General features: G+C 41.5%; 1 protein-coding gene and 1 long non-coding RNA gene across 2 annotated transcripts in view; one reads left to right on the forward strand and one right to left on the reverse strand.

Moving 5' to 3' along the window:
* The window catches only part of LOC143775675 (uncharacterized), a 112,311-nt gene that overhangs the window by 15,886 nt on the left and 83,718 nt on the right, over positions 1 to 12,707 (forward strand). The window lies entirely within an intron of this gene.
* CSPG4 (chondroitin sulfate proteoglycan 4) overlaps positions 6,286 to 12,707 on the reverse strand; it is a 177,450-nt gene continuing 171,028 nt past the window's right edge. Inside the window, exons 7-10 of the mRNA XM_077264081.1 lie at positions 11,315 to 11,446; positions 11,071 to 11,231; positions 10,506 to 10,689; positions 6,286 to 9,680 (exon numbers count right to left, since the gene is read on the reverse strand). Of these exons, the coding sequence (XP_077120196.1) occupies positions 7,588 to 9,680; positions 10,506 to 10,689; positions 11,071 to 11,231; positions 11,315 to 11,446 (2,570 nt within the window). The 3' untranslated portion in view covers positions 6,286 to 7,587. The remainder of the gene's footprint in view (positions 9,681 to 10,505; positions 10,690 to 11,070; positions 11,232 to 11,314; positions 11,447 to 12,707) is intronic.

The following is a 12,707-nucleotide window of genomic DNA, read 5'->3' on the forward strand; positions in this document are numbered from 1 at the left end:
ACTACGTGGCTCTGTGCTGTATACTACGTAACTGGCCAATATACTACGTGGCTCTGTGCTGTATACTACGTAACTGGGCAATATACTACGTCACTAGGTAATATACTACGTCGCTGGGCAATATACTACGTGGCTGGGCAGTATACTACGTGGCTGGGCAGTATACTACGTCACTGGGCAATATACTACGTAACTGGGCAATATACTACGTGGCTGTGCAATATACTACGTCACTGGGCAATATACTACGTGGACATGCATATTCTGGAATACCCGATCCATTAGAATCGGGCCACCATCTAGTGTTACATAATCCCTTATGAGAAACAACATGACTTTTTCCTTAAAGGGAATCTGTCACCTCTGGGAAAAAAAACAACTATTTACATGCAGATATAGGGTTAATGTTACATTTCTTCCCAGACACCTTACTGAAAGTGCAACTACCAGGAATACATTTATTATGTTTGCTTATATAGCACCATCATATTCTGCATCATCACTGCCCCCATTGAAGCTCAAACTCTATGTTCCCTATGCGTAGGTCTTCGGAGTGTGGGAGGAAACCCACACAAACACAGGGGGAGAACATAAAGTCCTTGCAGATGTTGTCCTTAGTGGGATTTGAACCCAGGACCCCAGCGCTACAAGGCTGCAGTACTAACAACTGTGCAAAATGAACTTATTTTCTCTCAGCAGCCCCAACATTTAGTCATGGGGCATCCAAAGATCGGTTACTGTCATCACTCATTACACTTTAATCGGTGGCACCGGCACTTTGACATCTTGCTCTGCAGCACATCTCTGCCGAGAGAGCTGTCACTCAAAGTGCTGGGACGGGTTTCCAGCCATTGCTGAGAGTATAGTGAGTGATGAATGTAGCCGCTCTGTTGCATGTCCCCAGGAATGACCACCGACGTCGTCTGCTTCCACATAAATTTGGACAATACTATAGTAATTTGTATTTATCCCTTCTACAGGCTGAAGTGTTGAATTAAGACTCCTGCATACAAGCATACTACAGCACCTATGGAGTTATACAGGCCCACGCTTCCATATGCCGCCATCCTCTGTATTGCAGACAGGATCTCCATAGATTGCTGTGTGTAATCTAGAACTCACGGATCCGTGACCTGTAATATAAAGGCTAAGTTTCTTGTTCGTATTTTGTTTTATTGGTACATTATGTACATTATATTTCAGTACATTTGACAAGTATAGCGTATTGATGGCATCACAAATATTTTTCTTTTTTTAATGAAATGGCGGAAAGTAAGCTGATGACAGTACTGTGATATGTGTGTACAATACATACAAATAGCAGATAATGACCGGACATGAGATGAGAAATGCGGAGTCATCAGGAAGTACTGGCAGCCTGTGTACAAACATGTTTACTGCTAAATGGTAGGCCCTGAAAATGCATGATGGGGCGAATGCCGTAGACCTACTTACTGCCTGAAATGTCAGTACTAGTGCAGACAGCAGCCATCCCCGTCTTACCGGATAGTCCGTTCTTTTATCTTCCAACCTGCAATGGGAAGTTTAAAGCTATCCCCATCTTCAGTGTATTTTACCTCAGTATTTGTAAGCCAAGATCGGGAGTAGAACAATCAGAGGAAAAGTATAATAGAAACACGTCACCACTAGGGTTGAGCGATCTTTACTTTTATAAGATCGGGTCGGGTTTCACAAAATCCGACTTTTTCAAAAGTCGGGTCGAGTGAAATCGGCCGATCCTATAAAAAAGTCGCGGTCGGCCGAAACTCGAAACCCAATGCAGTGCATTGGGTTTCCAATGGTTCCCAGGGTCTGAAGGAGCGGAAACTCTCCTTCAGGCCCTGGGATCCATATTTAAGTGTAAAATAAAGAATTAAAATAAAAAATATCGCTATACTTACCCTCTGATGGGCCCTGGTACTAACCGGGAACCTTCCTTCCTTAGAATCAGCCTTCCAGGACCTTGCGGTGACGTCGCGGTGACGTCGCGGCTTGTGATTGGTCGCGCGGCCGCCCATGTGACCGCTGCGCGACCAATCACAAGCCGCGACGTCACCGTGACGTCACCGAAGGTCCTGGAAGGGCTGATTCTTAGGAAGGAAGGCTGCCGGAAAGAAGCAGGGCGTGTCCGAGGGTGAGTATATACCTAATAGGAATATACTCACCCTCGGCTTCGTTCCGGCAGCCTTCCTTCCTAAGAATCAGCCCTTCCAGGACCTACGGTGACGTCACGGTGACGTCGCGGCTTGTGATTGGTCGCGCAGCGGTCACATGGGCGGCCGCGCGACCAATCACAAGCCGCGACGTCACCGCAAGGTCCTGGAAGGCTGATTCTAAGGAAGGAAGGTTCCCGGTTAGTACCAGGGCGCATCAGAGCGTAAGTATAGCGATATTTTTTATTTTAATTCTTTATTTTACACTTAAATCTGAATTCCGATACCAATTCCCGATATCTTAAACATATCGGGAATCGGTATCGGAATTCCGATTCCAGATTCAGAAGATCGCCGACTTCATGGCCGACCCCACATAGGGGTCGGGTCGGGTTTCATGAAACCCGACTTTGCCAAAAGTCGGCGACTTCTGAAAATTGCCGACCCGTTTCGCTCAACCCTAGTCACCACTTCTGTATTTATCACCCACTCCTGGTTTTGGCTTACAAATACTGAGATAAAATACTGACCAAATACTGAAGGTGGGAACGAGGCCTAACACATGTTGTCTGCACTAGTTCTTATATTTGAGGTGTTGTATAATTTGGGTTTCCTTTATCATCTGTCTTGATAAATGAGGCCGCTTCGCTTATATATAGATTTTCTTTTATAAGTGATGTTTTTGTTTGTCTGAGGAGAATTTTGGAAGTAGTCTTGTTACACCTACTTTATGTCGTCACAAAGAGGGCAGACATATCACAGTCAGGTGCATCTGTTGAAGAGTGTTTCCTCATGGTTAAATATGGTCGTGTGGTGTAAAAATCACTATCTAGGCTGTAACATTTTTTTTGGTTTTCAGACCTATAAACCATTTTTCTCTTTTGGTTATTAATATACTGTATTGAGGTAGTTGGTTTGTCACTATTTATTGTATACTCTTAGGAGATCATGGTGAGCCTGTATATAGAATATCCACTGGCTGTGAATGTGAAATTATGGATATAGCTAATTATGGTGGACATGCACATTACATACATTGCTGATAAATATAAGTAATTGATTTTGCGTTCTTGGGAAAAGTAGGTGCTTGGCAGCAATGCACACCTCATGTAATACAGAGAGCAGAAAAGTTGATGTGGGGGAGACCATTCACACCGATACAGTCCTAAAATGACTAATCTTGTATAGTCACCTCAAAATTGATGAGATATACTATCTTAAAGTCCCCATACATTATCAAATATGTGGGCCGAAAAACTGTAATATGTGAGGTGGAGAACAGTCATTCACAAACGAAAAAAAAAGCATCACAGATTTAATTATCCTTATTGAATTTTTACAACTGATGCCCAATTGGTCATTTGAACAGTGACAGGTGTTCGTCAGTAGGCCACCGCTCAAGAGAAACAATTGACAACTGCCAATCTTCGTTGTGGTTAAAATCTAGTCTAGGCTGACTTTTCTCTGATGTGTGTGGTGGCCTTTAGCAGTGATAAGTAGGGTTGAGCGAAACGGGTCGGCAATTTTCAGAAGTCGCCGACTTTTGGCAAAGTCGGGTTTCATGAAACCCGACCCGACCCCTATGTGGGGTCGGCCATGAAGTCGGCGATCTTCTGAATCTGGAATCGGAATTCCGATACCGATTCCCGATATGTTTAAGATATCGGGAATTGGTATCGGAATTCAGATTTAAGTGTAAAATAAAGAATTAAAATAAAAAATATCGCTATACTTACGCTCTGATGCGCCCTGGTACTAACCGGGAACCTTCCTTCCTTAGAATCAGCCTTCCAGGACCTTGCGGTGACGTCGCGGTGACGTCGCGGCTTGTGATTGGTCGCGCGGCCGCCCATGTGACCGCTGCGCGACCAATCACAAGCCGCGACGTCACCGTGACGTCACCGAGGGTCCTGGAAGGGCTGATTCTTAGGAAGGAAGGCTGCCGGAACGAAGCCGAGGGTGAGTATATTCCTATTAGGTATATACTCACCCTCGGACACGCCCTGCTTCTTTCCGGCAGCCTTCCTTCCTAAGAATCAGCCCTTCCAGGACCTTCGGTGACGTCACGGTGACGTCGCGGCTTGTGATTGGTCGCGCAGCGGTCACATGGGCGGCCGCGCGACCAATCACAAGCCGCGACGTCACCGCAAGGTCCTGGAAGGCTGATTCTAAGGAAGGAAGGTTCCCGGTTAGTACCAGGGCCCGTCAGAGGGTAAGTATAGCGATATTTTTTATTTTAATTCTTTATTTTACACTTAAATATGGATCCCAGGGCCTGAAGGAGAGTTTCCGCTCCTTCAGACCCTGGGAACCATTGGAAACCCAATGCACTGCATTGGGTTTCGAGTTTCGGCCGACCCCGACTTTTTTATAGGATCGGCCGATTTCACTCGACCCGACTTTTGAAAAAGTCGGGTTTCGTGAAACCCGACCCGATCTTATAAAAGTAAAGGTCGCTCAACCCTAGTGATAAGTAATTTCACACTCTAGTTTCTAAGCATTTTTTGTTATCTGTGATATCAGTTTTCTCATGTTTATAGGACTCTGGATGGGAACACCATTCAGCCTCTAACAGACTCTGTTACAAATTTAGCACACTACTATTCTTTCTCAGTCCACTTCTTGTACTTACAAGATGCTTTTAAGGGTTTGTTGAAATGTACCTCCAGTTTTGATTTGTAAAGATAAGTAATTGCCTCATTCTTAGTTTGTACATCTGTAAGATGGCAGGTCCGATCTTTAATATTTATGGCCTGCCCTTATGATCTGATATGAATATTTGGACGATCCCTTTTGTAATGATCAGAATGAGGGACTGTGGTGCTCAAGAAAATCTATCATGGCTCTGTAATATTCTGCTGATCGGTAGGGACCATGAAGTCCCAGAAAACCCTTTTTAATGCATCAAAATGATGTTGGATATCTGAATTACTGTAATATTAGACAAAAGTTTCTTTTCTCCATAGAATGTTTTATTTTAGGTCTTATTATTAAAAGCAGGCCAACCTTTTAGAATAATATCACCAAATACACTGAATTCAGAAGGAACAGACAACCATGTAATGTGCTTGGGGATGTCCTGGCTTTCCCTCTCAGTAGGTGTCAAAGGGATAGATGCATTGGGCTGATGGATATTTACATGCCTGATATTTATTTATTTTATTTTTTTTAGATCTAAGGAGATATTAGTCACTGCCAAAGGTGTATGACAGTGGCTTAAGGTACCTTCACACTGACCAACTTTCCAACGATAACGATAGCGATCCGTGACGTTGCAGCGTCCTGGATAGCGATATCGTTGTGTTTGACACGCAGCAGCGATCTGGATCCTGCTGTGATATCGTTGGTCGGAGCTAGAAGTCCAGAACTTTATTTGGTCGTCAGATCGGCGTGTATCGTTGTGTTTGACAGCAAAAGCAACGATGCCATCAATGTTTTACAATGGTAACCAGGGTAAATATCGGGTTACTAAGCGCAGGGCCGCGCTTAGTAACCCGATATTTACCCTGGTTACCATTGTAAAAGTAAAAAAAAAAACAGTACATACTCACCTTCTGATGTGTGTCACGTCCCCCGGCGTCCGCGTTGCTGCTCAGAGCTTCCTGCACTGAATGTGTCAGTGCCGGCCGTAAACCAAAGCACAGCGGTGACGTCACCGCTCTGCTTTAGGGCTGGCGCTTACACAGTGCAGGGAAGCGGACGCCGGGGGACGCGACAGGCACCGGAATGTAAGTATGTAGTGTTTGGTTTTTTTTATATTTACACTGGTAACCAGGGTAAACATCGGGTTACTAAGCGTGGCCCTGCGCTTAGTAACCCGATGTTTACCCTGGTTACCTGGGGACTTCGGCATCGTTGGTCACTGGAGAGCTGTCTGTGTGACAGCTCTCCAGCGACCACACAACGACGAAACAGCGACGCTGCAGCGATCGGCATCGTTGTCTATATCGCTGCAGCGTCGCTTAATGTGACGGTACCTTTAGAAGCCTTTACATTACCCATCAGCAATCGTTTAAACATTTATTGATCGGTAGTTGTTTAATAGCCTGTTTACAAAGGCAGACCATCCTAGACAATGTTTACACTGTAAGATTGTTGTGAATGATCTTAAGAACACTCATTCATGATAATCTTTCAATGTAAATTCAACTTTATTTTCCTCTTCTGTGAATGCATAGAGAGAGGTTGGGACATTACAATTGTGTACATAATCTATCATGGTGATGACAGGGCTGCATGTTAAAGATTCTATTGAGAGAAACCCAATTGTGAAGTGTTAGTGGGTAAAAAAAACAAAAAATATTATAGTCTCAAAATATTGTTCAGACATCCGTGACTGTTTTTCCTTGTACAATTCCCTTTTTCACCTGCTTTATTTCCTAAGTAGCTGCTGTATTTATGAGCAGTCACTTTCAAAATGTCAATGTCCAAACTCGTCGTTTAAATTCAACTACATAGAGCTCAAAGTTCACACAATCTACTCTCAGCTTATGCATTATGTTACGGTCGTATAGAGCAGACAAAATCCATGGCTACGTTGTGCCGGTATACAGCAGCTTTACCTGAGAAACTGCATACGGACATAGTTTTGGCTGCATTGGCTCCCCATATCTTTGCCGTATTCATGGAGCTAGATGTAATAAGGTGCTGATCAAATACTGCTGGAACCTGCAGCTGTTCGTCTATTTAGCCAGTCAGGCCGAACAACATTCCCTGATACAAAGTGAAGCTGACAGTAGGAAGGGAAAGCACTGGATGCATCTAGAAGACAATTGTGTCCGGCACAACCTAAAACAATGGTAGGCTGTCCTCTCTGCCCTGAAACAATAAGTCTTTCAATACTGTAAATCCCATGATTCCAGCAGAGAAGAAAACCTGAACATTGCCACAAAAACAAGAAGAATATGATGGAGGACACAAAGGAGGCAATTAGTAAAATTGTATAGAATAATAAAAGCTTCAAGATACTGAAAGGTTTTCTCCACAGCAACTTGATTTAAAAGGCCAATAAATATGCATATACTGTACTTTGGTTAGAATTGACTTCCTTTAACTTATCGTATGGAGGCATCAGTATAACAAAGATGGATCTGTCATTGCTGTTTTACAAAATATCTAATGTTCCTCCATCATATTTTACATGTACCTGCGGGAAAATGCAATGCACATTTTCAGTTGTATAGATACCAAGTAACTGCACAAATCCGTTACGTGTTCAGGGTCGATTTCCAAGAAAATGTCCAGTAGGATGAATCCCAGTTTTAAGACGGAAGCCTTAATATCTTGCGTACCTAACATAGCAGGCTAACATTGCACTGCTTTTGTAAGAAAAGTGCTGAGTACTTAAGTTTGTAATCCCACTCTCCATCCTGAGTGTTGTTGGGAGGAAATATCCCGCGTTTAGTGCCTACCCAGAGAAGCTTTTATTCTGTGTTCATACCCAGTACTGGCTGCCAGGTTGTGCAGTAGCACCATTACCTCTATGATCTCCAACATCATGGAGAGGGAAACCCCTATCGGGCTCAGTTGGACGAAATGTTTGCTTTTCTGAAGCTCCATTTTCAGTCTTTGCTGCTGATGTTGCTGCTTTCTGGACATGATGTTTTCCCATCTTTTTCTTGCGTACAAAGTAAGCCAAAAGAAGAAGTCCAAGTAAGATCAAGAGTAATATAAGACAGACCGGAAGTACAACGCTATACATGTAGGCATTCATAAGACCAAGGAATGTACCCTCCAGGGCAGGATGAGGTGAACTGGATGCGTTTATACTCCATGAACTATTTAAGATAAAGTCCTGAGTTGTGATGTCACTTAGGTATTTTGATGACATCCAAAGGTCTGGTGATAAGGTGTTGAGATGTGTAGAACTTGTTAAAACTGGAAAAGTTCTTGTAGATACCTCAGTTTTTGGTGTTGAATTTGTAGCTTCCACCATGTTTATGGTGACAACTTTATCAGATACTGTTGAAAGTGAGTCTGTAGTTGTTTCTAATTGTATTGTTGGCTCATTGGTCGTAGATTCTAAGAGAGTGGTTGGCTCCGTACTTGTTCTTTGTATGTGAGTTACATCAATCTCATGTTTGCCTTCCACGGTCCTGGATGTTTGTGAACTTGTGGTGGTTGACAAGCTCTCGGGAGGACTAAGCAGAATTGTGCTGTCTACATCAGAAGAATTGTATGGTATGGTATTGAATCTTACAGTAACATTGGCAGGAGGCACACCACTGGCACTAACCAACAGACTAATGCGATCGTTTTGTATGTCTGGTCCATTCTGGTCATCTTCAGATAACTCCACACCAATAAGTCCTCTTTCTAGCTCTCCTTGTGTGAAGACATTAGTGCTTGTCTTGTCTCCTCTGCCTCCCTCATAAGGAAATCTTACCAACCTCCCTTTTCTTGGATGACGAAGTACTATAAACTGGGGTATACTCTTTGTATATGTACCGAGTTCATTTGCATCGATAACTTCAGGTCCTAGTTTAATTGTACATCCTCTAGGCCACTTTTGCCTATCTCCCATCTTCACAACTGCAGATACTTGTACTGTCACTTTTCCAATATATTCTTCATCCGTATGGGAGATGGCAACAAATTCAAATTCATCTTGGGTGGAAAGGAAATTAGTAAATTCATAGGATACCTCATTGTTGTTTACCTGGTCCCATTGAAATAGAGACACAGGTACTTGGGCAACAACAAGATGGCCATAAGTTGGCTTTTTTGTTATCTTATACTCATATGTATTTGCCTTTCTGTCAAGTGTTGGTGAGATATGTCCTAGTGTAATGTTAGACTTTCCAGATATTTGTTTGAATTCAAGAATAGCCTGGTGGATTGGGAGAACTTTTATGGGTAGATTTCCCAGAAAAGGAGTTTGCAGCCCATCTGTTATATTGAATCTGATTTCACCGGACTCTGCAGTTTGGTTAGCCAAAAGGATGAGGTTTGATTTAGTAAGGTCTTCCTGTGTGAATTGGAGGACTGGAGTAGATTGGTTTCCATTTGTGTCTATTGATACACCTAGAGGTAAATCCAGTATTGTATAACGTATGCTATCTGGAGAGGCAAGAGAGTGATCTATTGATAAGTGATTTTCAGTAAGTGAAATATTTGAACCTGCTGCTAAGTGTAACTTCAACTTTGGAGATATAACAGAAGGTATAATGGGTGCACTGGTTAAGGTTATATTAAAGTATTCTTTTATGGTTAACACATCGTTGGTTTTATGAAAAGAAGTGGATTTGGAGCTTAATTGTGCCATAAAGTGAAAAATGTCAACAAGGCTCTCAGACTTGGTGTTGGTGTACACCAGACTTCTATTTTCCAGATGAGATTGTAAGAAATATGGATTTTCGGTGTTCAGAGTGATGCCATTAACAGAGAGATGACCATGTGAAGGAAAACTGATGATAAAGAAAACAATATCATGAGTGAGTTTTGTGGAGCTTGAATTCGCCAGAAGGTTGGAAGCATCTAGGGAGTTTAGCGTTATCAGTGAAGAACCACCCTGCTGAATACTGAGACCTGTGTAGAAACAAGAGGTAGCACTAAGTTAATATTGAATCAGTGCATTTCTTATTTTCTAGAAATACACTGTTCTAGTTTGATTCCTCATTATCACATAACAGTGCTGGTTAGTTTATTCTGATTTTCATCTTCTTGATTTTTATAGCAGAAAGCACATTCTTATTACAAAATATGCACATTTTGGCATGGTGCACTAATATTTATCATATTGTTAAACAATACTTGCTCAGAGTTTGTAAAGCAGGTGCAACTGTACATGTTTTATTTGTAGTATATCATGCAGACCTTTGTGAACTACACCCAAGGCATGAACTGAACTTTGGACGTAGCCACAGATTAGTTGAATTTTAAGAATTTGTATAGATTAACTGGGGAGACCAGCAGACCTTGTATGATGACTGACTAACCTGTGCTTTATCGTGAACAGACAGTAGTCAACCTTCTCAGTTTATAGGATATTTGCTCTTTACACAGATACACAGAGCACATTTCATTAGCGTTTCTGTGTTCTGAAAGTTGTATTACCGTATATTTTATAAAGGTGAAAGCTGGCTATACAAATTTAGCTGATAGCCATTCCTCCTAACTTCTTGCCCCGTGTATGTCTGGTTTCTTGTGTTCTCAATAAAGAGAGCAAATACCACGCACCTAAAATACTGGTTTATCTATATAACAAAAATTGGTTAACTTAAATCCATCAGGGTAGTATCAAGAGGCCCCATTGGATAGTCATCCAGTCTTGCCTAACTCTTAGGCCTCAGCCGATATTAATGTAATGGCCAGACAAATAATGGAGATAAAATGATTATTAATGAATCTTACCTGTGTTCTTCCAGAGCTTTGTATGCAGCTGTGGACATAAACTCTGGAATGTCACTGTCACATTTAATATAAATTGCTGGGAATTTGCACGTGGAGATTGCACATGGAATGAAAAGAAATCTTGAGCACTCCAAAATGGGATAGGTGACTCCAGATGTTGATAAAACACTACACCTAAATCTACCTGTAATGCAAGTGAGATGTGTGTCAAGACTTAAGAAGTGGTAAGGAACATACAAACAGGTGCAGCAGGATACTCTACTTACTAGTGATGAGTGAGTATACTCGTTGCTCGGGTTTTTCCGAGCACGCTTGGGTGGTTTCCGAGTATTTGTGAGTGCTTGGAGATTTAGTTTTTGTTGACACAGCTGCATGATTTATGGCTGCTAGCCAGCCTGAGACCATGTGGGGGTTACCTGGTTGCTAGGGAATCCCCATATGTATTCAAGCTGTCTAGCAGCTGTAAATCATTCAGCTGTTGCAACGAAAACTAAATCTCCGAGCACTAACAAATACTCGGAGATCACCTGAGCAACCAGTATACTCGCTCATCACTACTACTTACTTCTTCTTGGGTAAAGTTGGTCAACACCTCGCTGCTACCCCCGTGTACAATTTTACCAATCTGTGGGGGGGGTTCTATATGATACATCAGTACAGGCTGGGAGCCCTTCTGCTCATTGGTCACTGCACTCAGATGTTGCTTGGTAAATTGTTGAAGGGAACCTGCCATGAAAAAAAAAAAAAAATTCTAAATGTCAGAATAAAGGTTCCCTTACTGAAGAGTGAAGAAATTGTTGGTTACTTACGTGGACAGACTATAAGATTTTGTAGTGATTCCATAATGATTGTGATTGGAGTTGCTCGAATTTGGAAAAACAATTGTTCTGATTCATTTTCTCCATCAGAAACTTTGAAGAAAAATCCCCCATCCAACTCTCCTGAACAAAAGGAAAATAAGAGACTTTAATTTAGTTGCTTAGTAGTTAATTCCAACCTTTCTTTTACTGGAAGAGCTTTTCCTATAGCTCCCTAAATCTTGAGTTTTTCTTACATCCACTGATAGGTATGTATAAGTTGCTCTATAAGGAGATTGGACATCACTGAAAGTTTCCTGGCTGACCTGGCATGTCCATACATTAATGGGCTTTTATACTCTGCAGCTGTTGATGCAGGAGAAATGGATCTTTACAATGGCTGAGGATCAAGGAAGCCAGATCAGCTAATTGCTCTACCCACTTAATTTCAAAAGGGACTTGTCTTTGTGAAAATGATAGAAAATATCATTTGGATAATTACAAAAATATAAAAACTGGAGTATTTTCAGAATTAGGGGAACATATCTAGGGCATTATGCAACTTTTGTGTTGTAGAAAAGTCACGCATTTTAGCACAAACTGTATAACCAGTTTTTGCTTATCCCCACTCTTCAAAATTGAGTGTGTTGGCCCAATAAATTTGCTATAATTTTAAGCATAGTTTGGCCAAAATTATAAAGAAAATGTATGCCAATTCATAGGAGGTGAAGATTTAATTTTCTTGTGATTGGACAGGCAGAGATTTGGCAAATTAAGAGACGTACGCCTATAAATAAATTTGGTTCAGTTTACTCCTATGCTCTGCTATTTAAGATTAGCATATTAAGTGTCAGAATTACTAAATTTCCCTCATAATCTACAGATTAAATGCTGCCAAAATATTACTACTGTTTTGGATGGTGGCATTATAGTGCATATGTCTTCCTCTAATCAATGACTTATCCTTTGGCTTCATTCATTCATTGACCATTTTACATCCCGAAGTTTATTTTTAACAGAACTGTAATGATTGGAATGGTACTACACTGGCATGTTCTGGCACAACTATGGGATTCATCCACAAATGTTTACAGCCTATTACTTACCTTTTCTTATGGATTTAAATGATATGCTGCAAGCACTGGCCTGCTTCTCATTATATTACTGGCATATTACCTCAATTATATCTATCCTAGCTTGCACTAATTTTAGAGGTATTTCCAGGAATATGCTTATTTTAATTCCCATAGGCATCTACTAAGTAAAAATAATAAAATCAACTATACTTCTCCTCTGCGGTCAACAAACACTAGCGACACCGGCAGATAACCTATTCCTCAAAAACCACTTTACCATTCATTCACCCGTGTGCCTATTTCTGGTGACTGAAAAGATATAGACCAGA

Source organism: Ranitomeya variabilis, chromosome 5, assembly GCF_051348905.1.
Source record: "Ranitomeya variabilis isolate aRanVar5 chromosome 5, aRanVar5.hap1, whole genome shotgun sequence".
NCBI classification, from domain to species: domain Eukaryota; kingdom Metazoa; phylum Chordata; class Amphibia; order Anura; family Dendrobatidae; genus Ranitomeya; species Ranitomeya variabilis.